This window comes from Quercus suber, unplaced genomic scaffold (genome assembly GCF_002906115.3).
Source record: "Quercus suber isolate HL8 unplaced genomic scaffold, Cork oak 2.0 scaffold_121, whole genome shotgun sequence".
NCBI classification, from domain to species: Eukaryota; Viridiplantae; Streptophyta; class Magnoliopsida; order Fagales; family Fagaceae; genus Quercus; species Quercus suber.
The window spans coordinates 826,338-852,702 of NW_027069586.1; the positions used below are offsets into that span (position 1 = coordinate 826,338).

General features: G+C 37.4%; 3 protein-coding genes across 3 annotated transcripts; all 3 read left to right on the forward strand.

Moving 5' to 3' along the window:
- Positions 1 to 4,279: 4,279 nt before the first annotated feature.
- Positions 4,280 to 7,085, forward strand: LOC112014668 (DEAD-box ATP-dependent RNA helicase 39). Its single transcript, XM_024047063.2, has 5 exons — positions 4,280 to 4,842; positions 5,509 to 5,583; positions 5,710 to 5,895; positions 6,048 to 6,188; positions 6,343 to 7,085. Exons 1-5 carry the CDS (start codon positions 4,363 to 4,365, stop codon positions 6,526 to 6,528), a joined length of 1,068 nt encoding a protein of 355 aa, XP_023902831.1. The 5' UTR covers positions 4,280 to 4,362; the 3' UTR covers positions 6,529 to 7,085.
- A 4,436-nt stretch (positions 7,086 to 11,521) lies between these two features.
- LOC136068552 (uncharacterized) lies at positions 11,522 to 14,197 on the forward strand. Its single transcript, XM_065775873.1, has 4 exons — positions 11,522 to 11,664; positions 11,830 to 12,177; positions 12,325 to 12,947; positions 13,794 to 14,197. The coding sequence occupies exons 1-4, from the start codon at positions 11,522 to 11,524 to the stop codon at positions 14,195 to 14,197; spliced, it is 1,518 nt and encodes a 505-aa protein (XP_065631945.1).
- Positions 14,198 to 15,058: 861 nt separating this feature from the next.
- On the forward strand, positions 15,059 to 26,109 carry LOC112014682 (DEAD-box ATP-dependent RNA helicase 39). The gene is made up of 9 exons (XM_024047077.2): positions 15,059 to 15,693; positions 16,406 to 16,501; positions 16,587 to 16,775; positions 16,962 to 17,102; positions 17,958 to 18,098; positions 19,893 to 20,035; positions 23,928 to 24,057; positions 24,160 to 24,208; positions 25,476 to 26,109. The coding sequence occupies exons 1-9, from the start codon at positions 15,151 to 15,153 to the stop codon at positions 25,964 to 25,966; spliced, it is 1,923 nt and encodes a 640-aa protein (XP_023902845.2). The 5' UTR covers positions 15,059 to 15,150; the 3' UTR covers positions 25,967 to 26,109.
- The last annotated feature ends 256 nt before the right edge of the window (positions 26,110 to 26,365 follow it).

Sequence of the window (26,365 nt, forward strand, 5' to 3'; positions counted from 1 at the left end):
TGAGATTTAAGAGCCCAGAACTCCTCTTCTTGTTACCTAATCGCTGCATACTCCTCTGTAAGGCTCTTTTCAAGTTGAATTAGAGAGTGGCTGGGATTATTTGACAAGGCTTTTTATGCCCCATACAGCCTAGCTAGCACTCTCTTCATTCTAGCAAAAAGGTTCCTAAAAACTTCACAGTTCCATTGCTTAGCCTTGCTATTGAATATGCCTATTGTAGTAGGGAGGGGCGGTTCCCTATCCCAAGCCTTTTTAACTACTTCATGGAACTCTAGGTGATACATCCATATAGTCTGAAATTTGAAGGGCTTCTTAGGATTGGCTGGGAGGGGGGGTTAGAGAGCTCCAGTAAGACAAGGCAATGGCTAGAGAAGACCCTCGGCAAATGAGTGATTGTTGCTTCAGGAAAAAGAACTTTCCAAGAAGGGTTGGCGAAGCATCTATCAATCCGCTCAAGGATGAGGTCAGAGATTTGTCTTAGGTTCGACAATGTATACTTAGGTCCAGAGAACCCCAAATCAAGAAAATTACAAGTATCAATGCATTCTTTAAATTCTAAGGCTCTATTGAGATTAATCTGTCTGTCCTTAAGCTTGTCTTCCCCACTAAGAATTTCATTAAAATCCCCCATCATATGCCAGGGGAGCGTATGAAGCTATGCTACTTGGGTTAAATTTGCCCATAAAAATTTTCTTTCAGATATACGAGGATTGGCTTAAATGGAAGAAAAAAAGCCAAGAAAAATTAGAGTTGCATACCTTGATGGTGGCATGGATTTCTTGCTCTGTTGAGGACAGCACATCAACTTCCACCTCCTTTTTCCAGAGAAGCCATAAACCCCTAGCATATCTAATAGTTTCTGTGGTAAAGAAACCATCAAAAGGTAGATCTTCAATTATCCTGGCAGCTCTCTCTCCAACTGCCCTTATTTCAGTAACAGCCATATTAAGGGAAAGTAGTTTACTGCCATTTCGTAAATTCTCCTTTTAAAATCCATTTTTAAGGCGCCCCTGCAATTCCATAGCAAGATGTTCATCTGAGTAAAAAAATCATTGGCGATTTCAATATGATTAGATCCCATCATTGCATTCTCCATCATGCTCCATCCCAGACTCAGAAGGTTTGTGGATGCCACCCAATTCGACTTCCATAATACCATGTATTTTAGAATTCTTTGTATTTCCTCCTTGCAACACACTAGGAGGTCGCATTTCATGACTGGGTTAAGTATTTGGTACAACTTCATCATCGGAAAGTTCCCCATGCGAGCTGTTACAGTTCCCCTAAAGTTTATCACTTTCCTTTCTTGGACTAGCCATCTAGATTTGTCCAAGTGTGGTGTTACTAAGAGCCTCCTTAGGCAGTTTAGCTCTCTTGCTTCCACCTCTATGATCAGGGGCGTGTCTGTCAAAAATTTCCACCAAGGGTTGATGTCATTCCCCACACTAGATGGTTTAGCTCCAAGCTTCCTGTCCTTACACTTGATGGTGTTATCGGGAATAGATTCTTCCATATTGCCTCCAGTCTGCCTTCAAAGCAACCCAGGGGATTCATTGGTGAAGCTCTGATGTTGCCCATTACAATTATCATGAGCATCACAATTTTGATATTACTACTAAAGTGGCATGTAAATTTAACTTCCAAGTATGAATTTTTGCATATTCTTGTATATCTACCTAGTGGTAGGTAGATAGCATCAGAATTTTTTTTTGACTTAAAAGATTCGGCCAAAATGGGCAAATGCCCTTTTCACGCAAACAATCCAGTATTTTGCCCCATTTCCCAAACTAATTAGGGAAATGCCTCTATTTTGAAACTCGATTTTCTCACAATAGAGTTAAGCCCTATAGTGGCGTTTTTAAGGAGCCTATAGTGACGTTTTAAGGACCTATAGTGGCGTTTTGAAACTTGAGCTCCATGAACTCGAGTTATAGGTAAAAATAATAATAATAATAATAAAATAAATAAATAATTGCCTATAACTCGAGATCATGGAGCTCAAATTCCAAAACGCCACTATAGATCCTTAAAATGTCACTATAAGCTCCTTAAAACGCTACTATAGGGCTCAAGAATTTTTTTTTTTTTTTTAAACTCGATTTTTAGAAAATCGAGTTATAAAATAATGGCATTTTCCTAATTAGTTTGGGAAAGAGGGCAAAATGCAACTTTTTTTGCATGAAAAGGGTATTTACTCATTTTGGCCCAAAAGATTCTATTGAACTCAATGTTACCTATACGTATTCAAAGTACTAAAAAATATATATTGAATTCACTGAAATTTCGCGTTTACATCTGATCCTTGACACATTTAGATTTGTGCTAAAAGAGTTGTGAAATAGAAACTAAGTTTAATATCATTACTAGTTTTCATATTAATAAAGATCGTACACATTGTACAACATTTCCCCCCTTTTTTAGTTTTTTTTTTTTTTTAATCTATCATTGGTTTTACTTAATTCTTTCATCTCATCCCTTAGTAGAGAAAGCAAGATAGAGCCTTAGAGAAAATCTTAAACTCTCCTTCTTCATTTCTCTCACCATTGCATACACCTTTGAGAGAAAATTGTAACATTCATCTCCATCACCAAAAACAGTGTTGTGAATTAATTGAAGGCATGTGAACCATTGGAGCTCTACAAGTTTGGTGGATATCTGTTGGTAGCTTAACGGTAATGACTCTGGGAAGCTAGTTATGAGTACTTAGGCTTTCCTATTCAAAAACATGTCTTGCTATTTTTATGTGTTTTTAGTTCTCTTTCGCATTTTCATATTGCTCTCTATTTGCTTTAGTTATGTTATGAATATGCATGCAATGTGAAATTTGGCTAATCGTGTAAATTTGGACTAGTTGCTTGTGTAAGTTTAAAAGGTGATTAAGCCGTAAAATATGATTAAGGGATCTAAATATATGCTAAGGAGTTATTAGGATTTATTTTACCTTGTTTTATGGTTCTTCATTCTTTCCCTTAGGTTAGACTTCCTTTTAAAATAGGATAAATCAAATTAAAAAATAATATGAAGTTAATAAATTTTTCATACACCGAAGGAGTAGCAATAAAATGAAATAACAAAAGAATTAGAAAAACATAGATTAAAAAAAAAGTACCATGCTTTAGAGAGAGAAAGAGAGAAACAAGAAGCATTTTCTCGAAAACCAAATTAAATAACAAAAGAATTAGGAAAATGTAGATGAAAAGAAAAATGTACCAAGCTTTTGAGGGCGAGAATTGAAGCAACAAAGATTGCAAACAAAGAGGGGGAAAGAGAGACTCAAATTCTCAATAGTAGCATGTTCTAATTTAGAGTAAAAGGTTAATAAATAAAATAATAATGACATGGAAATCTATGAAGCCTTCGAAGGTGGCAAAATTTGTAGATATAGATTATTATTTGGAGAAAAAGTACTGTTCCCTTTATATTTGGAGAAGTTCACAATTTTGAATTTCCCCTCTTATTTTTTAAACCAACCAATTTCTTTATTTATGTTTAAAAAATAAGAAAATTCTCCCAATTTTTTTTTTTCAATTAAATCCAATGAAATCACAATTATTACAAAAGGAATTTAATAAAACAATAATGCAATCCTCAAAATTTTGAATTTAACAAATTAGGGTAGTGGTGTCCACGGGTCGGGTCAGGTCGGTTTTCCACCTAGCCCGAACTTGACCTGCCAGCGTCTGGTGGACAAAAGAGTGACCTGAAATCGATCGCCGGCGTCAATAGATCGGGTTAGTTTTGGGTTCAGGTGGAGATCGGGTCTGTTCGGGTGGGGATTGGGTCATCGCCGGAGCTGTAAAATCATTGCCGAAATTTGCAAATCATCGCCGAAAAATGTAAAAACTTACCAGATTTGCATCAAAATCGCTGAAATTTGCACCAAAATCATTGAAATCTATTGGGAATAGCCGGAGCTGGCTAAATCTCACCAAATATGGTTGAGAACTCGCTGGATCTCCTTGGATTTGAGCGTGATTTCGCCGGATTTGTATATAACCTTCGTTAGGTCGGGTGGCTCGAGTTTTGGAGAAGAAAGCCCACCACTTGACTCGCCAGCGTCGGATCTTGGGCACGGAAATCCAAAACCGATAGATGGGAGTGTCGGTTCGGGCTGAACTTGAGTGGAGATTGGGCGGGTTGGTCAGTCCGGCGGTTCATGGTCGGGTCTGGACACCCTTAAATTAGGGTATTTGATCATTTCTCATATAAAGCAGAAAATTAATTAGTTTTAAAAATATTAAGGAATAGTAAAAGAAAAGTACTCTCTCCAAACTAAACTAGAACTTAAAGTAAAACCAGGGCGCACCGACTTTGTAGCGGCGGAAGCCCAAACAGAAAGTAAGAAGAAAACAGCGAAACAACATGAGAGGAAAAACCAAAGCCCTTCTCACTCTCTCATACTCTCTCTTCTCTCCGGTCTTTAGACCACAACCACACACAACCACTTGGGCTCTTCTTGGTTTTAACTCTCTTTCCACCAAAGCATCCAATTCAGAACAACCCAACAACAACAACAACAACAACAGAGACTCAATCCTTCTTGAGAAGTTCAGGCAAAGAAGACTCAAAGGTTCTTCAAATGATACCCCAAAAACCAAACCTATAGCATCACCAGAATCATCGACTTCTGCAAATGAGGATGGACCCACTAAGGAAGTGAGCAGCTTTACTGAGTTGGGTCTGAGTGAGGAGTTGACTGAGGCTGCTGGGCATATGGGTGTTTTTGTTCCTTCTGAGATTCAGTGTGTTGGGATTCCTGCTGTTTTGGAAGGGAAGAGTGTGGTGTTTAGTGCTCAGCCTAAGTCTGGCAGGACTTTAGCCTACTTGTTGCCGCTTGTTCAAGTAACTTTTCTATGCATTTCCTCTTCCTCTTTCTTTCTATTATTTCCTTACCTTCATTTTTTCAAAATCTAACTTTAATTAGTGATTGCTTTGTGGGTTTAGTAGGATTTTGGAATCTTATGTTTGATTTTGTTTTAATTGCTTGTTTAGTTTCATAAAGATTAAAAAGTTCGTAAGGTTTTCACTTCATTGCCCTAAGACCTGACCTCTTAGATTCATAAAGACTACTAAAAATAAAATTTTTTCAGGTGTTGTTTTTATTTTATTTTTTTTACCACCATATGCGTGTGCATTTAACATTGAAATTTTGTCATTTGAAATACAAATGCAAAGCTACTCCACATTTCATTTATTTTCACTTCCTTTTTTTTTTTTAATTGCATTACTTTGCTTCTAATTTTCTTATAAGATTCCTACTGACAATTGTTAAGAGTTTCATTGCTAGCATTTTAGGCCATCTTATGTTTTTGCTGCAATGTTTAGGCTGTCAAATTTTTAATACTATGCAAGACCTACCTCCCCTCCCAAAACAACCATGTAAAATTGAAGCTGTTAAGTTGCTATATAATTACGTTGATATGACAAATTGACAATATTATTATGTTTGTGGTAAGTGGAAATATGAGTAACTCAATTAAACTAATTAATTTTTTTTCTTTTTTATAGCTTCTACGTCGGGAGACAAAGCCCAAGCATCCACGAGCAGTAGTACTATGCTCCACAGAAGAGCTATCTGATGAGGTCAGGACCCATCTATTCTCCTTCTCTCTTCTTTTTTTTTCCTGAAGCATAGTTATAAGAATTTGCAGCACTAATAAACCTCATGGATTTTTCACCCATAGTATTAAATTTGTATGGACTTCACAGGTGTTTCAGGTGGCAAAGTTTATCAGCGATTCTGCACAGGCAGCACAGCTAAAGTCTGAAAAGGTTAACAGTTCGAACCAGAAAATTTTGTCAAATGCTCCAATTGGCATGATAGTTGGAACCCCTGGAGAGGTTCTTCAACACATTGACGAGGGAAATGTGGTTCCTGATGAAATCAAATACTTGGTTAGTATCCTAAGACAGTAATTATCACATATGGATTTTGGTTGTCCTGCTATCTTGGATATGGATATTCCTGTCAGGTTTGTAAAGCTTGTATCTGTGTCCTTGCATTGATCACCTTGAAACATTTAATGGTGGTGAATATCTCTTTGTAGGTGTTAGATGAGGTGGACACCATGTTTGGTTGTGGCCTTGGTCCTGAAATCCAAAAGATACTAAGGCCATTAAAAATTCATGCGTCAAAATCCAATGACAAAGGATTTCAAACTGTTTTGGTGTCTTCAACAGTGGCGAAGGTATGGTGTAACCTCAGTCTTGTCTTAATGATTTTGATATTTAGATTGTCTGTTTATAGGGTCTTGGATTCTTTACAAAAGTTTCAGCTTCAAAATTTTGTAACCTGTTTCTGCTGTTTTCACATTGTGTAACTTCTGTTATTCAAAATGACAGATACTAGGCGAACAGCTATCTCCCTTTGTGGAGCGACTGGAGCATAGTCATGCAGGACAAATTACTGCAATGTTGCTAGAGATGGACAAAACAGAAGTATTTCATCTCACTGAGTCTCTGGATGTTCTGAAGAAGAAAGTGGCCGAGGCTATGGATTCGCTTAATATAACAGCATCAGAGTCATGACATTAATTTTCTGCTTTTTCACTACTACAGGATAATAGAGCTAGCCCAATTCTCACTAGTAGATATATGGAAAAGGGTCCTCAACATTTGATTTGAAATTGAGAATTGAGAGAATCCATTTCATGATAAAAAATTTGTAGTTAACCAATCTATAGGTGTATATAGTGCCATGTTATCTGGTTGAATTAAATTTTTAATGACGTGGCACCATGTACATCCTTTTATACGTGAAAATTAAATCTGAATCATGACATGGATCCTTTTCATTTCAACATATGAAGAGGATTTTAATCTGATAGGTCTTCCTGTATATATGTTGCTATGTGCCCATTTTCGATGGGCTTTATGAGCGTCACCATCTTTAGAGTGGAGCTAAATCTTGTAGTAAGTTTGTTGGTCCTGTTGCACTTCTGGAGGTGTATCTGGCAACTTGATTGTTGACATTTTGTAGGCTTCTTACTGTTAGGGATTTACAGTCAAAGTGAAACTAAAATTTTGCCATTTTAACTTTGTTTCATTATTCATGACTAGCAAAGGTCTCTGGATTTGGTGTTGAATCTCATTAGACCTCAGTTTTTCTTTCTACTTAGTTCTTAATTGTAGTCTGAAATTTGTCATTAGCTTTATCCTCTTGTTTGATTCTGGACAATGGGTAGCAATTGGGTCTTCTCAGTACCCAAGGCAAATGTGAAATTATGGTGAGATTTTGTCTCTCTGATGAATTTTTGAGTGAATCCTGAAAAACACTACCTTCTGCTGCCATTGCACTTTTGAATAAATGGCACTGTGGCTTGGTCTAAGATTTTTGAGTGAATACTGGAACAAAACTACCATAGCCCTCAGTTACACTTTTTCATGCATGACACTATGTGACTCGGTCTAAGATTTCGGATTAAGCACACGGAAAGAATTTCAAGCTGTTGGTTGATTGCAAAGAAAATAGTGACTGCTTTGCAGGGTGTTCTTTTTCTTTTTTATTGTATTCACTATTCATGCAGCTTCTTCGTTAGGAAATATCACTGATGTAGCATATTAGTGGATTTTGGCATGCCTACATTAGCCAAAAAAAGCAGCTGGCAATCTTAATCCTAGGATGGCACAAGATAAATTTTAATGTGGCTAAAAGATGAGGCGTCAGACCTGGTAGAAGTAGCAGAAACAGCATCAGGATGCCAAAATGATTGTGAACTATTGAGCAAAGCTATGGCAGCTTGTTTAGCAATAAATTTTGCAGCAGCCAGAGATTATAAGTACACACGTTTTTTAGAACGGGGCAAACCAGCTAGATCGATTGGGTTTGGGTTTGGGTTTGACTTATCCGGTTCAAGTTAAAAATGAGTTGGATCAATCTAGTTATGAGCTGACCCATACTTTTTCACATGATTTTTTTTTTATTATATTAACGTTTATCTTCCTTTCACCATAAATAAGAGAACAAATAACAAAATACTCACAAATAAAAATTAAATTATACATATATGTTAAAGTTAAATGTGTTTTTTAGAGTATTTTTAGGAATACAAATTAAACACTTGAAAATCATTTTATAGAGCATTTTTATAATGTAATCAAACACTTGAAAATATTTTATTTTCTAATAAATTTTTTCACCTGAAAGTATTTTACGGTTGATAAACATTTTACATAGAGGAACGAGAAATAAAAAATGAACTCTCTCGCAAGCTCTCTTGCTCTCTCTCGGGAAGAACAAGAAGAACTCGCACGTAGTAATAAGAAGGTAAAGGACGTTAACCACTCAGGCTTCTGCGAAGGGCAGGATTCAATGCCATCGTCTCCCAGCCTTTGTTATGGATCTTGGAATCGAGCAACATTCTTTAAGGATAAACTCATAGGGGAGATTCCTAGTGCTTTTTCCCAAGCTTTTGATCTTGTGAATCGAATGGAGGATGAGTCTGATTCAGATGAAGGAGAGGTAAATGCTTTGCGAGAAGGACTTGCGGCAGTAAAGTTGTCCAAGGACTTTAAACGGCAAATCCGGAGACCATGGGAAAGAGCTCTCATAGTTAAGGTTTTTGGTCGCTCTGTAGGATTCACCTTCCTTCATAAATAGGTTGTTGTTGCTTTGGAAACCAGCTAGAAGGCTGGAATGTGTAGTGGGGCATGGTTTCTTTCTTACCCGCTTTTCTTTGAGAGAAGATTATGATTCCATACTCAAGAAAGGGCCATGGTTCATTGGTGAGCATTTTCTATCCATTAGACCTTGGGAACCAGATTTTTGTCTGGCGACGGCTAATGTTTCATCTGTAGCTGTTTGGATTAGGCTCAATGAGTTACCGATTGAATATTACAATGAGGAGGCCCTTGTGCAGATTGGTAAGACTATTGGTACTGTTTTGCGAATTGATACACACATTGTGTCTGAAACTCGTGGTAGGTTCACGAGACTGTGCGTACAAATAGATGTTACTAAGCCACTCGTAACAGGCATTTTGATTGGGAAGGTTGAATAGTTAGTCTTATATGAAGGGATTCATAGGCTCTGCTTTGGTTGTGGAAGAGTAGGACACGATAGGGAAAACTGTCTGTTTACCATCTGGCGAGAATCCTTTTCAAAATTGACGGCGATAGAGGCAGATTGTGGGGTGGTATTGGGCTCATGCAGTTTGTATGCTCCTGACATGGCAAAGGACAAGGAGAGGCCCACAGTGAGCGTGCTGCATGCAGAGCATGAGGAGGCATCTGATGGGATTTACTGTCCGTGGGTCATGGTCACTCGCAAAAAGACAAGAAGCACCAGAAGTAGTGGAACGTTGCTCCCATAGGCAATTATTTAGTCACGACAAGTGCATTGGATGCACATGCTTGATTCCAAGAATGTTGATGGGCCAGCTAAATCAGATAATAGCACTGAAATATTAAGGGAGGTCAAAAGGAAGCACTTACCGTCAGGTATGATTAATGGGGCCCAACTAGGAAGTGTTTTGCAAGGCTTGAGAAAGGTGTCCAATTACCAAGCCCAACACACACTAGAAGATGGTCCAATATCTGTTGGGCTTGAGAACCCAGGTAACCGAAAAGAAAAAGAAGGTATGAGCCCAAAAGGTTTTAGTAAGGCCTCTATGAAGGGTAAAAAGGACTTTGCTCGGGCTACGTTACATAAAGCTTGGTCTCCAGGTGCCGATGAAGGAAGTAACACACAACACCCACCTCTCTCAGTCAGCTTATTTGAGTTTATGCCAAATGAAAGGACTACCATGTCTAGTGCTGATAGTGACCAACAGCGGAAAGATGCTTTGAAATTCCAGTTCAATGCTAAGCCTTGGTCAGTGATGGGTAATCGGCCCAGACATGCTTCTTGTGAAGATCCGATTGATCTCAATGTGGGGTGTGGTGTGGGTTAAACTGAAGTTAAAGATGGATTGGAAGTGGACGGTGTTGCAGACAGAAGTGATTGTATGGGTAGGGAGATCATCTGGGCTGAGACTCTCGGTGTGCAAGAAAAAGGAGTTGTTCACAGCGGAATGGCAGCCAATTGCAACCTCGGTAATGGGCAGCAGGTGTGTCATGAAGCTCTTACAGCCTTTCCTAATGGGCATGAAGTTGTGGGGTCATCTGTGTCTTATGGAGATGGGGTTAGGAATAGGGCAGATGAGGGAATGGTAGAAGCAGATCGGATAAAGTTTGACGGTGGAGGTGATGCAAGTGCCGTTTGAGTAAGGAGTGCTCCAACCCTGATCATTATGTCATTATGAATGTAATAATATGGAATTGTAGGGGGGCGCTGAAACCCAACTTCCAAAATTATGTTAAAGAGCTGGTCCGCACCCATAATCCAGCAATCTTGGTTGTGATGGAGACCCATATTGGTGGGGAGAGAGCTAGGGGGATCACTGACAGAATTCCTTTTGAGAATGCTATTCATATAGACACCATTGGCCTTGTTAGGGGTCTATGGATGCTGTGGAACTTGGATAGGATGGATGTCACTCCTCTGTCTAGCACTGAATAGGAGATTCATGCTGTTGTTAAGGTACCAAATTTTGACTCTAGTTGGTTGTTTTCTGCCATTTATGCTAGTCCTAGGAGTGTTGAAAGGCATATATTATGGAATAATTTAATAAAGGTGGCTAAGTTGCATGATTTGCCTTGGGTTCTTGCGGGGGATTTTAATGAGCTGCTCACGGGAGAAGACAAGTTTGGGGGTCGGCCTGTGAGTGTGAGTAGTTCTTTATTATTTAAAGATTGTTTGGATAAATGTAGCATGATTAATGTTGGCTTCACTGGGGCTCGGTTTACTTGGACTAATAAAAGGCCTTCCCATGCTCTTATTCAAGAACGGATTGATAGGTTTTTTGTGAATCCACGCTGGTGTTTATTGTTTCTTGATGCAAAAGTTGTCCACCTTACCAGATGTCATTCAGATCATTGCCCCATTCTGCTTGAGATGCAGCCAAGAACTTCCACAGGGAGAAAAAGGCCTTTTAGATTCCAGTCTTGTTGGTAATCTGATCCTTCTTTCCCTAAGGTTGTTTCTCAGGCTTGGCACCTTAACTTTGAGCTGGCGGAGGCAATTAAAACTTTCACTGAAGATGCAGCCAATTGGAACCGATTGCATTTTGGGAATATTTTTGAAAAGAAGAAAAACATTATCGCTAGGTTAAATGGTATCCAGAGGGTTATTTTGGATAGGCCTTCAAATTTTCTTCTTAATCTGGAAAATGAACTTCATCAAAAGCTTGAATTGGTGCTTAGTTAAGAGGAGGAATTATAGGCATTAAAGTCTCGAGTGAATTGGATGATTTAGAAGGACCGAAATACAGCTATTTATCATGTTTCAACGCTGGTTCGAAGGAATAGAAACCGGATTTTATCTATCAAAGATTTAATTAGGGAATGGATCCATGAGGAGAATGGAATCAAGGATTTCGTTAGAAGAGGTTTTGAGGAAGTGTATACCTCGTCTCTATTAAGTAGCTCTCAGTGTAATCCTCTAGTTTGTCAATGGCAAGCCTTTTTGTTTGAGGAGGAGAAGATGAGTATCAGTGGGGCTGCTTCGGAGGAGGAGATAAAATCAGCCCTTTGGTCTCTTAAGCCCTTCAAAGCGCCTGGTTCGGATGGGCTGCATGCTGGTTTCTTCCAAAGATTTTGGTTGGTTGTGGGCAAGTCGGTTTTGGAGTAAGTGGGGAAAATCTTTGCGGAGAGGAAAATGCCGGACTACTTGAAGAGAACCCACATTGCCCTCATCCCAAAGGTGTAAGGACCTGAAACGTTGAGTAATTATCGTCCTATTAGCTTGTGCAACACTGTTTATAAAGTTGTAACAAAGATAATTGTTGCCAGGTTGAGGCCCTTTTTGGACAAGCTCATTTCCCCTCTCCAATCAGCCTTTGTTCCGGGAAGGAAAAGTGTTGATAATGCAATTATAGTTCAAGAAATCATCCATTCTCTTAGCAAAAAGAGAGGAAAAATGGGGTATATGGCCTTGAAGATTGATTTGGAGAAGGCATATGATAAACTTGAATGGAGTTTCATAAGGGATATGATGATTAGAGCTAATCTCCCTGAGGATTTAGTTGATATCATTATGAGTTGTGTTTCTACAGTGTCGACGGAAATTTTGTTCAATGGGGAAGCTTTGGATCCAATATACTCATCAAGAGGAATAAGGCAAGGTGACCTGCTGTCACTGTACCTATTCATTTTATGTATGGAGTTCCTTGGTTAGCTTATCCAAGAGAAATGCAGTGCCAAGCTTTGGCAGCTGGTGAAGGTATCTCAAAGTGGTCTAGGCTTTTCCCACATGTTTTTTGCGGATGACTTCGTTCTCTTTGCTAGAGCAGATGCCACCAATTTCTCCATGGTAAGAGATGTGATAGATGAATTTTGTAACCTTTTGGGGCAAACTGTGAGTGAAGCTAAGTCAAAAGTGTTTTTCTCGCCTAATGTGGATAGGGATAGTAGGGAGTCCTTTTGTGACATCCTTGGATTCCGATCTACTCCTTCTCTTGGAAAATACCTACATTTCCTAATTAGACATACTGGTTCTTCCTCACAAGACTTCAATTATATTCTTGATAGAGTGAAAAACAAACTAGTGGGGTGGAAAGCTTATTTGCTCTCACTAGCTGGTCGCACGGTTCTCATTCAAGCCTCCTCATCTGCTATCCTAACTTATGTTATGCAGTGTACACAATTGCTGGTAAGAATTCTTGATGGTATTGACCGGGTAAACTGGAATTTTCTATGGAGTTCGTCAGAAGCTACTAAGAAAGTTCATTGGGTTGGCTGGCACAAAGTGGTTAAACCTAAAGAGGAAGGGGGTCTTGGTTTGCAGGCAGCTAAGGGTAGAAACAATGCTCTTCTTGCCAAGTTGAATTGGCAGTTTCACATGGGAAAAGATGCTTTGTGGTCACAAGTTTTAAGGCAGAAATATTGCAACAACAGAAGAGTAAATGCAAGTAATGTGATAGGCTTCCTTGTTCCTCGATTTGGAGAGTTATGAAAAAGGGCATGGATACTTTTAACAAAGGTGTCATGTGGACGATTGGAAGAGACAGTACTCTGAATTTTTTGGCTTGATAGTTGGATGGCCCAAGGTCCATTGCGTCATCTAATCTAAGGCTCGTTAACTCGAGATGTTACTCAATTAAAGGTGAAAGATGTGTTGACAGATGCGGGGTGGTAATGGGGTCAGATTCCATTTGATCTCCCTTCAGATTTGAAATCCTTGATTCAAGCAACTCCGGTCTCAACGGTGAGTAGGGGAAGTGATAAGTTGGCTTGGAGAGGTAACCTAAGGGGTTCTTTTGATCTAAAGAGTGCTTACACTATTTCTATGGGTGATGTTAATAGTCCTCAGATTAAGCTGGGGTGGGTTTGGAAAATTGAAGCTATCCCTAGAATTAAGTCTTTCATATGGCAATGTGCCCATAATAGTATAGGGGTGAAGGGGTGCTTGGTGAAAAGGTGTATAGGGGAAGATGACTGCTGCCCTATTTGCCAAGAGGAGCCAGAGACTATTTTGCATGCCCTCAGGGATTGTATAAGGATTAAGGTTGTGTAGGGTTAGTTGGGGATTGGGGTTCAAAACCAAGATTTCTGGAGGGGTGATACTCAGGAGTGGCTGAGATTTAATGGGAAAGACAGTAGCATTCGAGGAGGCTTTCAATGGAGGATTCTTTTTCCTATTGCTGTGTGGAGTATTTGGAAGAGTAGAAACCAGAGGGTTTTCAATGGGAAAAGCCAAAACCCGGGGTTAGCTTCTCACATTCGTGCTCAAGCCTTTGAGTTTCTGTGCTGTGCAGTTTCACTGAGACACTCTATTTGCCGTGTGATTAAGCAGATTCGGTGGGAGAGGCTGCCAATTGGGTGGAAGAAGCTTAATACTGATGGGTCTCAGTTGGGCAGCAATGGATGGGTTGGATGTGGTGGCGTTGTGAGAGACAAGCATGGAAAGTGGATTTTTGGGTTCACTAAGCATATCGGTTCAGCAAGCAGTTTTGTAGCTGAAATGTCGAGCCTTAGAGACGGATTAGTCCTTTGCAGTAACCTTAATATTCAATGTTTAATAGTTGAAGTAGATGCTAGAGTCATTGTGGATGCTGTGCTTAACTCTGACTATGTTAACATTGTAGTATCTCCTCTGCTGGATGACTGCAGGAAATTGTTGAGCTGCTTTCAACAGGTGCAGATTAGACACTGTTGTTGACAAGCCAATCGATGTGCTGACGTTATGGCAAGGATGGACTCTGACCAGCAAGTAGATTATGTTGTGTTTCATAGTCCACTTGAGGACGTTTTGGAAGCCTTTGAGGCTGATTGTAATGGTTTGTTTTTTGACAGGCGTTGTCTTGATTTTGTTGTTGGCTCAAAAAAACATTTTACATAGAACCAAACATAGGCAAAAGCTTTTTTTTTTTTTTTTTAAAGGTTGTGATGCTCTGCTCAAAATTTTTATTTTTTTTGGGTGGAGTGTGATAGTGCATAAACTCAACGTGAAAGTTTTGTGTTATATTTGGAGTCTTCAATACTTTATCTATGATGGATATTTCAAGAATGGTTGAGATTTAAAATGATTACTTACAATATAAAATAATTGTAAGTAAAATAAGCACAAATGATGATTATTAGAAATTGCGCATATTTGTTTAAGCTCCAAGGCTTCAACAAACCTTTTTTTATTTTTATTTAAAGTGCAAATGATGAAAGGTTAATATCTAAATTTTAAGTTGCATTTGTAAGAATTGAGTTCTTTAAGAAGATGAGATGTAAGGTAAGTAAAGGTCTATGAACTTTAGCCGAAATACCTAATAAAAACCCAAGCAACAGGTTAAGAACCATTAAAAAAGGGAACTTGAACCCTATTTTTTTTTTTTTTTATGAGAGGAACTTGAACCCTATTATTTATGTGGAACAAGATATGTCAATTGAGGAACAAAATACAAAATTAGAGCAAACTTTTTTTTTTTTTAAATAAATTTTTATATAAAGTATATAATTAAAAAATGGTAAGTTATTGTAAATAAAAAAACACCAAAAACTGGGTTAGTATATATATAAAAAAAAAAAAAAAAAAAATCAGTTCGTCAATCCATCCATTTCATAGTTGATACAGAAACAAGCAGCGTGGGTGCTGCTGCTGCAAGAGAAAGAAAACACAAAATGGGAGGAAGTGGAACAGCAGCAAGAAGAAGCCTTCTCACTCTGTCACTATCTTGCCCAAACCTCTTCACTCTCTCTCGCCTTTCTTCCTCAGCCAAACGCTTCCCACTTCTCAAACTCTCAAAACCCACTAGGGTTTTACTAGGGTTTAGGCCTCTATGCACCACCACCACCACCACCACCCCCACCGAACCTGACCAAATCAAGCACTCCATGCTTCTGGAGCGTCTGAGGTTTAGACACCTCAAAGACTCTGCCTCCAAACCCCCACTAACTACAACAACTCCAAAGCCACTGAATGCTGTCCAGACTGAAACTGAAGATGGGTTTAAAAACAAGAACAAGAAGAAGAAAGTTGTTGAGCATTTTGAGGAGTTGGGTCTTACTGAGGAGGTTATGGGGGTTGTGAAGGAGATGGGTATTGAAGTTCCTACTGAGATTCAGTGTATTGGTATCCCTGCTGTCTTGGAAGGGAAAAGTGTGGTTTTGGGTTCTCACACTGGCTCTGGTAAAACTTTCGCTTACATGCTTCCCCTTGTTCAGGTACCTACTCCTCCTTCATTTTTCTTTTTAACCAAGTTCTATCTTTATTTACCTTTTGCCTTGTGGGTCAATTAAAAATTGGCTTTGGGCTTGCTTTCAATTATGTTGTGTTGTAGACTTCCGCTCAATTTGTGACTCTTGCTTTCTACAATTTGAGTCAAGGTGGAGATTGTTAGAAATTGTTTCAAGTTCCTAATTTGGCTTAGTTTGGGTTTTCTTGGTTTGGAATAAAAGTCTATTTCTTGTTAAACAAATAATAGTACCTTTTGGAATTTGAGACAAACAACAATGTTGCTTTTTGTTTGTCTAAACTATTATTATTAATAATGTTTATTCTCGTGTGGGTAGAATGGTAGATGGAATTTTGGGGGCTGGTGTTTGTTGTATGTGTTGTAATTTTGCATCGACATTGTTAAAATGGAACTTGTGGATACATGTTTGATACATTTGAGTTGTTCGATTGCTAAAATGTGCATTACAGAGTGATGTGAAACTGTTTCTTTGACGTCCACCTCACAAAATCTAATATATATATTGGGTGGATCAAAAATTTTCCAATCTGGAACCAGTATGAACTTTTTTAGGCAATCCACTTCTCTGTTTACTTATATGTTCACCACGTTTGAAAACGCTCAATATAATCCCTGCAACAATAACCAATGTTCTGTCAGAATTAATAAGATAAATGCTATCAAATTTTTTGTTTTTGTAGTTGCTGAGACAGGATGAGGCATTGTGTGGTATGCAAATGAGGCCGAGGCGTCCTCGAGCTGTAGTGCTATGCCCCACAAGGGAGTTGTCTGAGCAGGTACCTCTGTTCTTTCTTTAGGATTTGAAGATAACTTTGCCATATCGACTTACACTGTGCAGTTAAAGTTAGATTGGTTTTATAGGTATTTCGTGTTGCAAAGTCTATCAGTCATCACGCACGGTTCCGTTCTACCATGGTAAGCGGTGGTGGCAGGGTAAGACCCCAGGAGGATTCTTTAAATAGCCCAATTGATATGGTAGTTGGGACCCCTGGCAGGGTTCTTCAACATATTGAGGAGGGCAACATAGTTTATGGTGATATCAAATATGTGGTGAGTATCACACTCAATAAAATTCTGCGGTTTTGTTTTGTTTATAGGAAATTTCCTACCTTTTGAATGTGCACTATTTATTGTGTGTTTCTATCAATGTTAAGACGTGTAAGAAAACTGCAAACTCTATTGTATTCTCATTTTAATAAGGTGGTTCACTTAATGATGGTGGTAATCCTTTAGTAGGTGTTGGATGAGGCTGACACCATGTTTGATCGTGGCTTTGGACCTGACATTCGGAAGTTTCTTGGCCCATTAAAAAATCGTGCATCAAAACCTGGTGGTGAAGGGTTTCAAACTGTTTTGGTCACTGCAACAATGACAAGGGTATGGTGATATGCGTTATTATCTTACTAAAAATGAAATTGTTTATATACTCCATAAATATCAATTTTTTCTAGCATGTAAAAATAAACCTAGTTTAATTCTCAAAGAAATCGTGATGGGGTTAATCTGTACATCTTGAGTGCTAATTCTAGACTAGCAAGGTTAGAACAGAAAGGAAAATAATCTTTTAAAAAAAAAAAAAATCCTTCTTTCAAATTAATATTTTATTGCCGTTCTTGTCTATGATTATGTTTCATAATACTTGGATTTTTCATATGAATGGCAGTGGGATTGATTATTTTACATGCATGTGGTGTCCGAATGAACCTGCACTGTAATAATTTACTTAATACATGATATCTGACCTGCCATCACCTCTTATAATTGTTTGGTAACATAATTAGGGGATTTCATGGTAAGGGTTGCTATATTTTGCGAATTTGTTTTGGTTTTATTTATTTTTATTTAGGGGATGGGAGTAGGAGTGGAGGTGGGGGAGGTGTTTTGGGATATTACGAGATCATTCCTTGTTTAGGCTTTCTTTGGGAGATATGATTTTTTTTCCTGGAATTCGACAATTGTTTCTAATATAAAATATTTGGCTACTCTATCCACTACCTGATATTTGAAAATTGGAGGATGTAGAGGTCTGAATTAATGTTGGAAGGCCTCGTTGCCATTGCTTTGTTCATGTGAAGATCTTTAGAAATGCACAAAACTTTGAGACTTACAGTACAATTCCTGGCTTTAAAGGATAACACTGTTGTATCATAGTTGAGGTTAGCAGATGGTCCTAATGGTCCTTCTTCTACACAGATTCTGTCTTTAAAAAACCTTGATTTTTGACAATTGCAGGCAGTGCAAAAGCTGGTCGATGAGGAGTTTCAAGGCATTGTACATTTGCGTACATCAACATTGCATAAGAAAGTTGCATCTGCTCGACATGATTTCATCAAACTCTCAGGTTCTGAAAACAAGCTGGAAGCATTATTACAGGTAGACTTCTGTAGTAGTTTGCCCTATTTTTCTGTTTATCAACAATCAGTACTGGTTATATGTATGAACAATTAATTAACAAAGTTTAGTCCCAAAACCTTAAGGTCAGCTCTGGATCCTCAATAGATTAATTAGGGTTGGCAACATGTATTCTTCCCCTTCATTCTATCCTATCTGAACAATTAATTAAGAAAGCTTAGCCCCATCATTCTTCCCCTTTATATTATTAATTAACATGTCCTTTACTAGTACTTCTAATGTTATTTCAGGTCTACTTATTCGTAGTACTAGTATTTTTAGCAAAAAATTTAGTAATAGTAGCATTAACTTTGTACTGCTGTGTGAAATTATCTTATCAAAAGCATGTTTTGGTTATATTTCAATGTGCTACTTATATATGTTGCTTAATGATGGTATTTGTGAATTTGGATTCTTTACTTTTATATTTTTCTATCTTATTTGAAGAACGTTGTTAGCCTCTAAATAGAAGACCTAAGTTCTCTTGTTGTGTAGAAACATTTCCCTCCTAATAATTATGGCTGTGGCATACTTATAGTTAAATTGTAAACTATAGAAATTTAGGTTAGAGAATTAAGAAGGGGAAAATAAAGGGAGAGAGCTACAGTGAAGAAAATAAGGTTTAGGCTTTAATCTGTCAGCTATATTTATATTAGGGTTTATAACATAATTACACAGATACCCTTATTAATATGCTAATAGAACTAGTAACCAGAAAATAACTCAACACTTATCAAAAAAATGAATAATAATAATTAAATATGGGGAGACCATTGATCTTTTACTTATGTACTGCCTTATAGCTAGAGAGTTGTGGAACTTGGTGTTTTCTTTATTCGGGGTGCAGTGGGTGATGCCAAGTGGGGTTGCCGATCTTTTAGCTAGCTGGTCACATAAATTCAATAGGCACGGAGCTGCAGCAATTTGGGCCATGATCCCTCTTTGCCTCATGTGGGGTATTTGGAGAGAAAGGAATGCTTGTACTTTTGATGGAGATGAGAGATCAATTCATGACTTGAAGTGGCTGTTTCTCCAGACTCTCGAGTGGACAATTCTTCGGGTCTTTTTATTTTTGATTCTTTGGCTGAGTTGATTGATTTTTGTAATTTTCAAGAACTTTAGATTTTTTTTTGTGTCCTTAGCACACTGCCTGTGTGCTTTGGTTTTTTTGTGTTACTTTCCTTTTTAATCAATGAAGTATTACCTATTTATCAAAAATAATTATGGCTATGTCACACAACATTTTCACCTTTGGACATTTTAGCTTACATGAAAAGCCATGAAAATGATCAATAAAATTACGCATAAAAAAGAAAAGGGCTATGAAGATGGGAAATAATCACATGCAAATGCAAAATATAACATCAATGGCCGAAGTAATGTCACCTATCCAACTTGACACTGCATGCTTGGTTGCAAGAATTGAAGTAAACATAGAGTGCTACCCAAAGCACCAGTATAAACAATCTTGGGCTAACATGTCAGAAACTTATTCTTCCTTGAAGTTGGGTTCATAAGCTCCCTGCCTCTGTTGCATTTGATTTTATTGTTCTGGTCCATGTTTGCTGGCTTGGGTGCTTGTGACAGCCTTAACCTTTTCACTATGAATTTAATAGTCTATGTAGCTTATAGCTCTGGTTCTTCCAATCATGGTCTCATTAACCATTTTATATACAACAATCAAATTTTTGGTGTAGAACAGCTATGCTTGAATTACTTGGCAAAGTTAAGTCACCAAGCAAAATTTTTGTTGGTTATGTGGTGATGAAAAGCCAGGTTCTGGGGCCAAGTTTATCGAAGGGAAACAGGGTGATGGTATTCTGTAACACATTAAATTCTAGCCGTGCTGTGGATCACTTTCTGGGTGAAAATCAGATTTCTACGGTGAATTACCATGGCGAGGTGCCTGCTGAACAAAGGTGATATGATACAACATATTTATTCATAATCCTCCTATCTCTTCCAGTAGGCTCCCAAAATTTCTTTATATTTGCAATTTACTGACTACATTTCTGTGGCAAGTAGTTGTATTTTCAACTGCCGCAAACATGGCTCTCATTTAGGAGGCTGCTGAACCTTGATGTTAGATGTTCAAGTGACAGAAATCATGTCATGTTCAAAATATATGTCATTACATTTTTGTAGTCTGATTTTAGTTAAAATATGTATACTATTTTACGACTGTTTAAGGAGTATTCTTGACACAGGAAAAAACCAAAATTGATGTAACTCTAAAATTGAAGAACAGGAAAAATAAAAATAGTCTAGAAATCAGCACCAAGCAAGGAAGTAAAACCTAGGAACCTGCACCTAGGTTTGCCAGAGTCTTCAGCACTAATCTATTGAAGGAAACAATTAGGAAAAGAAAAGCTTTAACCAAATACATAAAGTAAATAAAATTAAACAAATCATTGACACTACTTAGCTTGATGATTATCATATCAGAGAACACCAAGCTACAATTATCCTTGATAAATCAAAGCAAATCCTAGACATTGATTGATGAGGCATTAGGAGTTAGGCCCAACTAATAGCAGCTCTCCATCCATAAGGCCACTGGTTGGCTTCTTTTGGCGTCTAAAATTTCCAAAAATGGCATGACTATCAATCATTAGTCTATGTAATTGGGCTGTTTACTTATCAAAAAAAAAAAAGGTAGTCTATGTAATTGGGGGTCCTTATCTTGTGTCTGCACCAACTACTAGCTTAGATTGTGAGAATTAGGGTTTTCTTTTCCTCTTATTTTTGGGCCTCCGTTTCTTTCTGTTATATGTTGTAAATTCTCATATCACAATTTTAAATTTTTTCTGAGTTGAAGTTTCATTTGATTGGAAGTTTTATTTTTCACCAAGTATTGTCAAGGTATTGTAGTGTTTTTGCATAGAACTATATGATATTATTTGAGCTTGATATTCAGGACAAACTGTGTGAATTTGGTTAGTACTTAAATTTCCATGAATCAAGCTAGTAGTTTTGGCCACAAAGCATACAAAATGCCTGTTAAATTCAGATAGGATAATTTGGTGAGCAATCTTATTTGGGTGAAAATGTATGGAAGAAGCTCTGCCACACAAAGTCTTCAGTCTTCTTTTATTTTATTTGTCAAGATTCAAGGATTGAACTCTTTCCAACTTGTTGAGCCTCCAATGTGGTTTAGAGCCCTCTCTGAACATATTCAATATTCTAGATGGTGTATATTGAAAACATAAGTTATCATGTGTAAGGAGGAACTTTTCATTCAACAAAATGAGGTTGCGTTGCCATTAATACTTCCTGTGTACTTGGGTTCTCTTTTTCGTAAATAAAAAAAAAGGGGAAAAAAAAAAGACTGTTCATTCATGTTACATTTGAATGGTAATTTGTATGTGTAGTTGAGTAAGCGTAAATGATTTTTATGTATGGAAATGACTTGTCATGTCTGGTTTTTTGTAGCTGGCTGTATCATGAGGATTTGGGGATCTTGATGGTGCTTTATGTCTAGGATTGTGCGAGTAACACAACATTTATCTAGTTTTGAAAAGAAACTTTCCCCACCCCTCCCTCCCAACACCCCCCCCACCCACCCCCTTTAATAGGCTATTCTTTTATATTTATTTTGGTTGGCTATTTAAGATTCAAATGTTTCAATTATTTGTTTTTTAAGATTTTCATAAGAGTACAAGGTTATTCATGGCGTTATTGACTAAACACTGATTTTGGATTGGTGGTTGAGCTGGCTGGTTTCATCGAATGTTGAGTTGATGCTGATAAGAATGAAGAGTTGGCCGGAGTGAACAGCAGATCTGGATGATTCTTTCGAGTGTCAGATTTACACAAGGGGGAGAGAGATGTTGGCTGAGGCTGACTGACAGGTGGATGCAGAGTAGGAAGAAGAGAGATTGAATGTTGGACATGGGGATTGCTGACCAGTGTCAGATCTGGGTTTCAGCAATGAGATAGACAAGTGACTGCATTAAGGGAAAAAATTGATGGAGAATGAAGAGAAGTGGAAGATGCAGTCAGGTTCTTCGGGTTAACTTTTAGGAAACCTGATATCCAACCAACTATTGGAGATTTTTAGCCTCTGATAAAAAAATTTTAGAAAAAAGGGTAGATTTTTTTGCCTGAAAGACCAACCATTGACTGATAGTATTTTTGGAACCAGCCACATGTTCAGGCCATGTTGGGCTGGTCTATTTTGTTGAGTCCTTGGGGTTGCTGAACAGTCTTAGGATATTAAGGAGGATTTGGCTCATGTATATAAGTTGATGAAGTGGTGAAATGTTTTGAGAATATTGTCTCATACTCACTATGCCTGAAGGGGAAACTGCGATATGATAACTATGCTATATAGGACTAGTATAGAATGTTGAGTTCTTAATAAGCAACATTTTCATAAAGTGAGTGTAGTGGAAATGAGAAAATTAAGATGGATAACTATGAATACTAATTGGAAATGAGGTCATCTATTCAAAGGTAGGTGGCTCCCATTGAGCAAAAGATGAGGGACAGACAGAGAGTCATTTATGGCTTGTTTGGAAGTTTAGAGAGGGAGGAGAGTAGAGAGGAGTAGAGGGAAGGGGAGTAGTGGGGAGGAGAGTAGAGGAGAATGATTCACCTCCACCTTATTTGGATGTTTTTAAAATTAGTAAGGGGGAAGGGAGTAATTAGCCCTTCTCCTTGTATAATTTTGTTAATATAATAAGGGTAAATTAGGTAATTTACTTGGTTAATAGTTTATGTACTCTACTCCCCCTCCAAATCTCTCCAATTTGGGGGAATTAAAATTAGGGGGCTAGAGGGAGTCCAAACCCCTCAAAACTCCTCAAAACCTCTCCCCCTCATTCTTTAAAAAACTTCCAAACAAGGTAATTGCATTACTCTCCCTCCCTCTACTCTACTCCCCCTCCTTTTTTAAACATCCAAACATGCCATTAAGATGCTTTGGGGATTAATTAATACATTAATGTGAAAAAATAGTGATTTATTCAAGATTATTGAGTGAAAAAAGGTATTCATTGATATTGAGGCAACAAAATGTATGATTATAGATATAGGATAGACTGATGGAAAAAAAATTTCGATTGTCTAATCCTGATTAGTTGATGAGCATTCGTGGTCCATGCCAATTTAGTTGGGATTTATGCTTAGCTGAGTGGTTAATACTGACTGTAGGCTGAATAGCTCATGCTGTGTATGATAACGAAAGTAATAGTATGTGTACAGGTAAGAACAGCACACATACTGCCATTTCCAATTCAGCCACCCTGGTTATTGTAGAATTTTTTTTTTTTTGGTTCAATATGAGGAGCTAACTTTTCTATTGATAAATAATGGAACTTTTTCAAAGATTAAAGAAACCAAAGTATGCAGGAGTTATACTAAGGTTACAAGACAATTGACCTATCAAGTTACAATGGTAAAACATATCTAAAAGACTTGAACAAGAAAAAGATTTCAAAGCTAGAGTCCAATCAAACAAAGAATGAAAGAAAAACTATTTAAGCTCGAGAATAGACTGTTCACGTCCTTTAAAACTTCTAGAATTCCTTTCCCGCCAAGGACACCATGACAATATATCTATCTATCTATTTATGGGTATGAAGACTTTGAACACTTGCTGGTAAAAGCCACAATGTGTATGCACAAAGCACTTATACATGTGCAAGTTTGAATACTAACTGAATTTACTCTAGACATTTATTGCTAATATTTATGTATTTTATGTTACAGTTGCATTTTTGAGCCTGAATTAATTTTCTTTGTGTATTCATATCAAAATATGGTACTGATACAGATATCCCTATATATTGTTTTTCCTCCAAAACCCAGGGTTGAAAACCTTAAAAGGTTTAAGAGTGATGATGGAGATTGCCCCTCACTGGTGTGCACAGATTTGGCTGCCAGGGGACTGGACTTGGATGTGGATCATGTTATTATGTTTGATTTTCCTTCAAACTCTGTAAGCATCATATCTATGGCCTCATTCAGGTGTTCTTCTCTTTTAATTGTTTCTTTTCAATCCTGCATTTGGTGCTTTAACCCTACTTTTATTGTCTTTTAGATTGATTACCTTCATCGCACAGGAAGAACTGCCCGTATGGGTGCTAAAGGTGTGCAACAATTTTCTCCACATAATATGTTTGTTTCTCTGCTATTTAAAGTAAAAAACTTCACACATTCTTATAAACTTACAGCAAAAAGAACAATGGTGGAATGTGCTGAACAAGAGTCATTTATATATATATATATACTCAATAAACTCAAAGAAAAGAGAGTTGATTAATAAAAATATTGATTGTTTTAAGCATTGGCATATTGCCCTTTGTGTGGTCTTTTACTCCTTTCTCTTCTCTTTTCCTTCTTCCTTACAACCCCAAATCAAGTCCTATCAAAACCCTATGGACTTTCTTCTACCAAATAGCTATCAAATAACTCATCAAACCATTTTTTAATTCTCAACAGAATCTTGTATTCCTTACTTCAGTAGTGCTTAGCCCGTAGGAGTTTGATTAACAGTGAGAATTTTTGTACAGTATGTTTTGCGATGTGCAACTAATCTAAGTTTTTCCTATGTTATTAAAAAAAAAAAAAAATTATAAAGTATAGATTCACATATTCTCCTCACCCTAAACCCATGACAAGCACACGTAGGTAAATTCTCTTTTTGTCCCAAGTGCAACCCTTATACTAACTTTACTATCTTTTTCCTTAGCCTATTGAAAGATTTCTTAACTATGGTTAACACTAACCCTTATACGAACTACGCTACCTTTTTCATTCTTAGCTAACAGAAAAGGGGAGAGAGAGAGATTCTGTTCAGTAGGCTAAGGTGGAGGAAATTTTTTTTAAAGTTGGTTAAAGGGTAGAGGTAACCATAATTACAAAAGAGGAAATTAATTTGAGCAGAAGAAGTCAGTGTGAGAGAACATGGATTTATTTTTTGCCTTTATACAAACCTTAAAGAGGGATAATGTTATTTTGTAAAACTTCAAGAGAGTTTGTGTAATTTGCTCTGTATTTTAAATGAGGCTAGATATAGCTTTGATGGTAGAAGGTTTAATTGATATTGCATTGAGTTGTAGAGCTCTCTCCAAATCTAAGAAGAGGGGAGAAAATAAATAAAGAAAAGAGACAAATAGGGATGCATCTTAACTTATAGTCTGTTCAGCAAAATGAATTTTGCTCAATTTTCAGCTTGTAAAGTTCTGTTTTTTTTTATAATCCGAATATCTGTGTTGTAATCTCTCTTCAGATGTACATTAAAACCGCTGTTTTAAGTAAAGAAATTCTTAAAACGTGATGATTAATCAGTTTTGATGGTGGAGGCCAAAAGTGCCTGATCAGGTTTTCAAATGACGACTTATCTTTGTTTTACAGGGAAAGTGACAAGTTTGGTTGCTAAAAGGGACCTCGTATTGGCCACCCGAATAGAGGAGGCCTTGAGGAAGAATGAGAGCTTGGAGTCGCTTACTGTAGATAATGTTCGGAGGGACATTGCAAGGTCCCGAATAACTGAGCAGAAGCGGACTATTGTTAAATCGGTTAAGATTTCAAATCAGAAAAATAAGATTACAAGGAAAGCTAAAGAGGAATCTGCTCCAAATTTGAAAAATAAGGTTACAAGGAAAGGTAAAGAGGCATCTACTCCGGCAAAATCTTCCAAGCGAGCAGTTCAGGTATCAAAGTCAGTAAAGTCATCATCCAGTGCAAATACCTCAAGAAAAGCACCTTCAACTTCAAGTGGGAAGAAGCAAACAGCCATCAAAAAGTCTAGGTCTGTCAAGTCTGCAGCTTCCAAACTTAGCGTTGTTGGGTTTAGGGGGCGTGCTTCTTGGTCAAATAAGAAAGAATCATTGAGGTCCAGTTGAATGAATCTACTTCAATTTTGTATTAACATTGTAATGTTTGAGTTTTTGCACATTCGTCTAATTTTTGGAATGGCTAATTCTATAAGTTTTTGCCTTTCCTGGTTCCAACTTCTATCTATGTGCATATCTCTCGCTGTTTATTATTTTTATTCTTAAAAGTCTTACAATTCAGGGGATTTAATATCTAGTTCTCTTTATAAATAAAATAAAGACATATCGATTATTTACGGTGTTTAATATCAATACAAAGAGGGATACATGGATACTTTTTATTTTTACAGATGAGTTCGTTTGTCCTAGGTCTTTTTCGTTAGCTTTTAATTTATTTTAATTATGTATAATAATTTTTTTAATTCTCTCCTTTTTTTTTTTTTTTTTTTCAGATATACTATATTATAA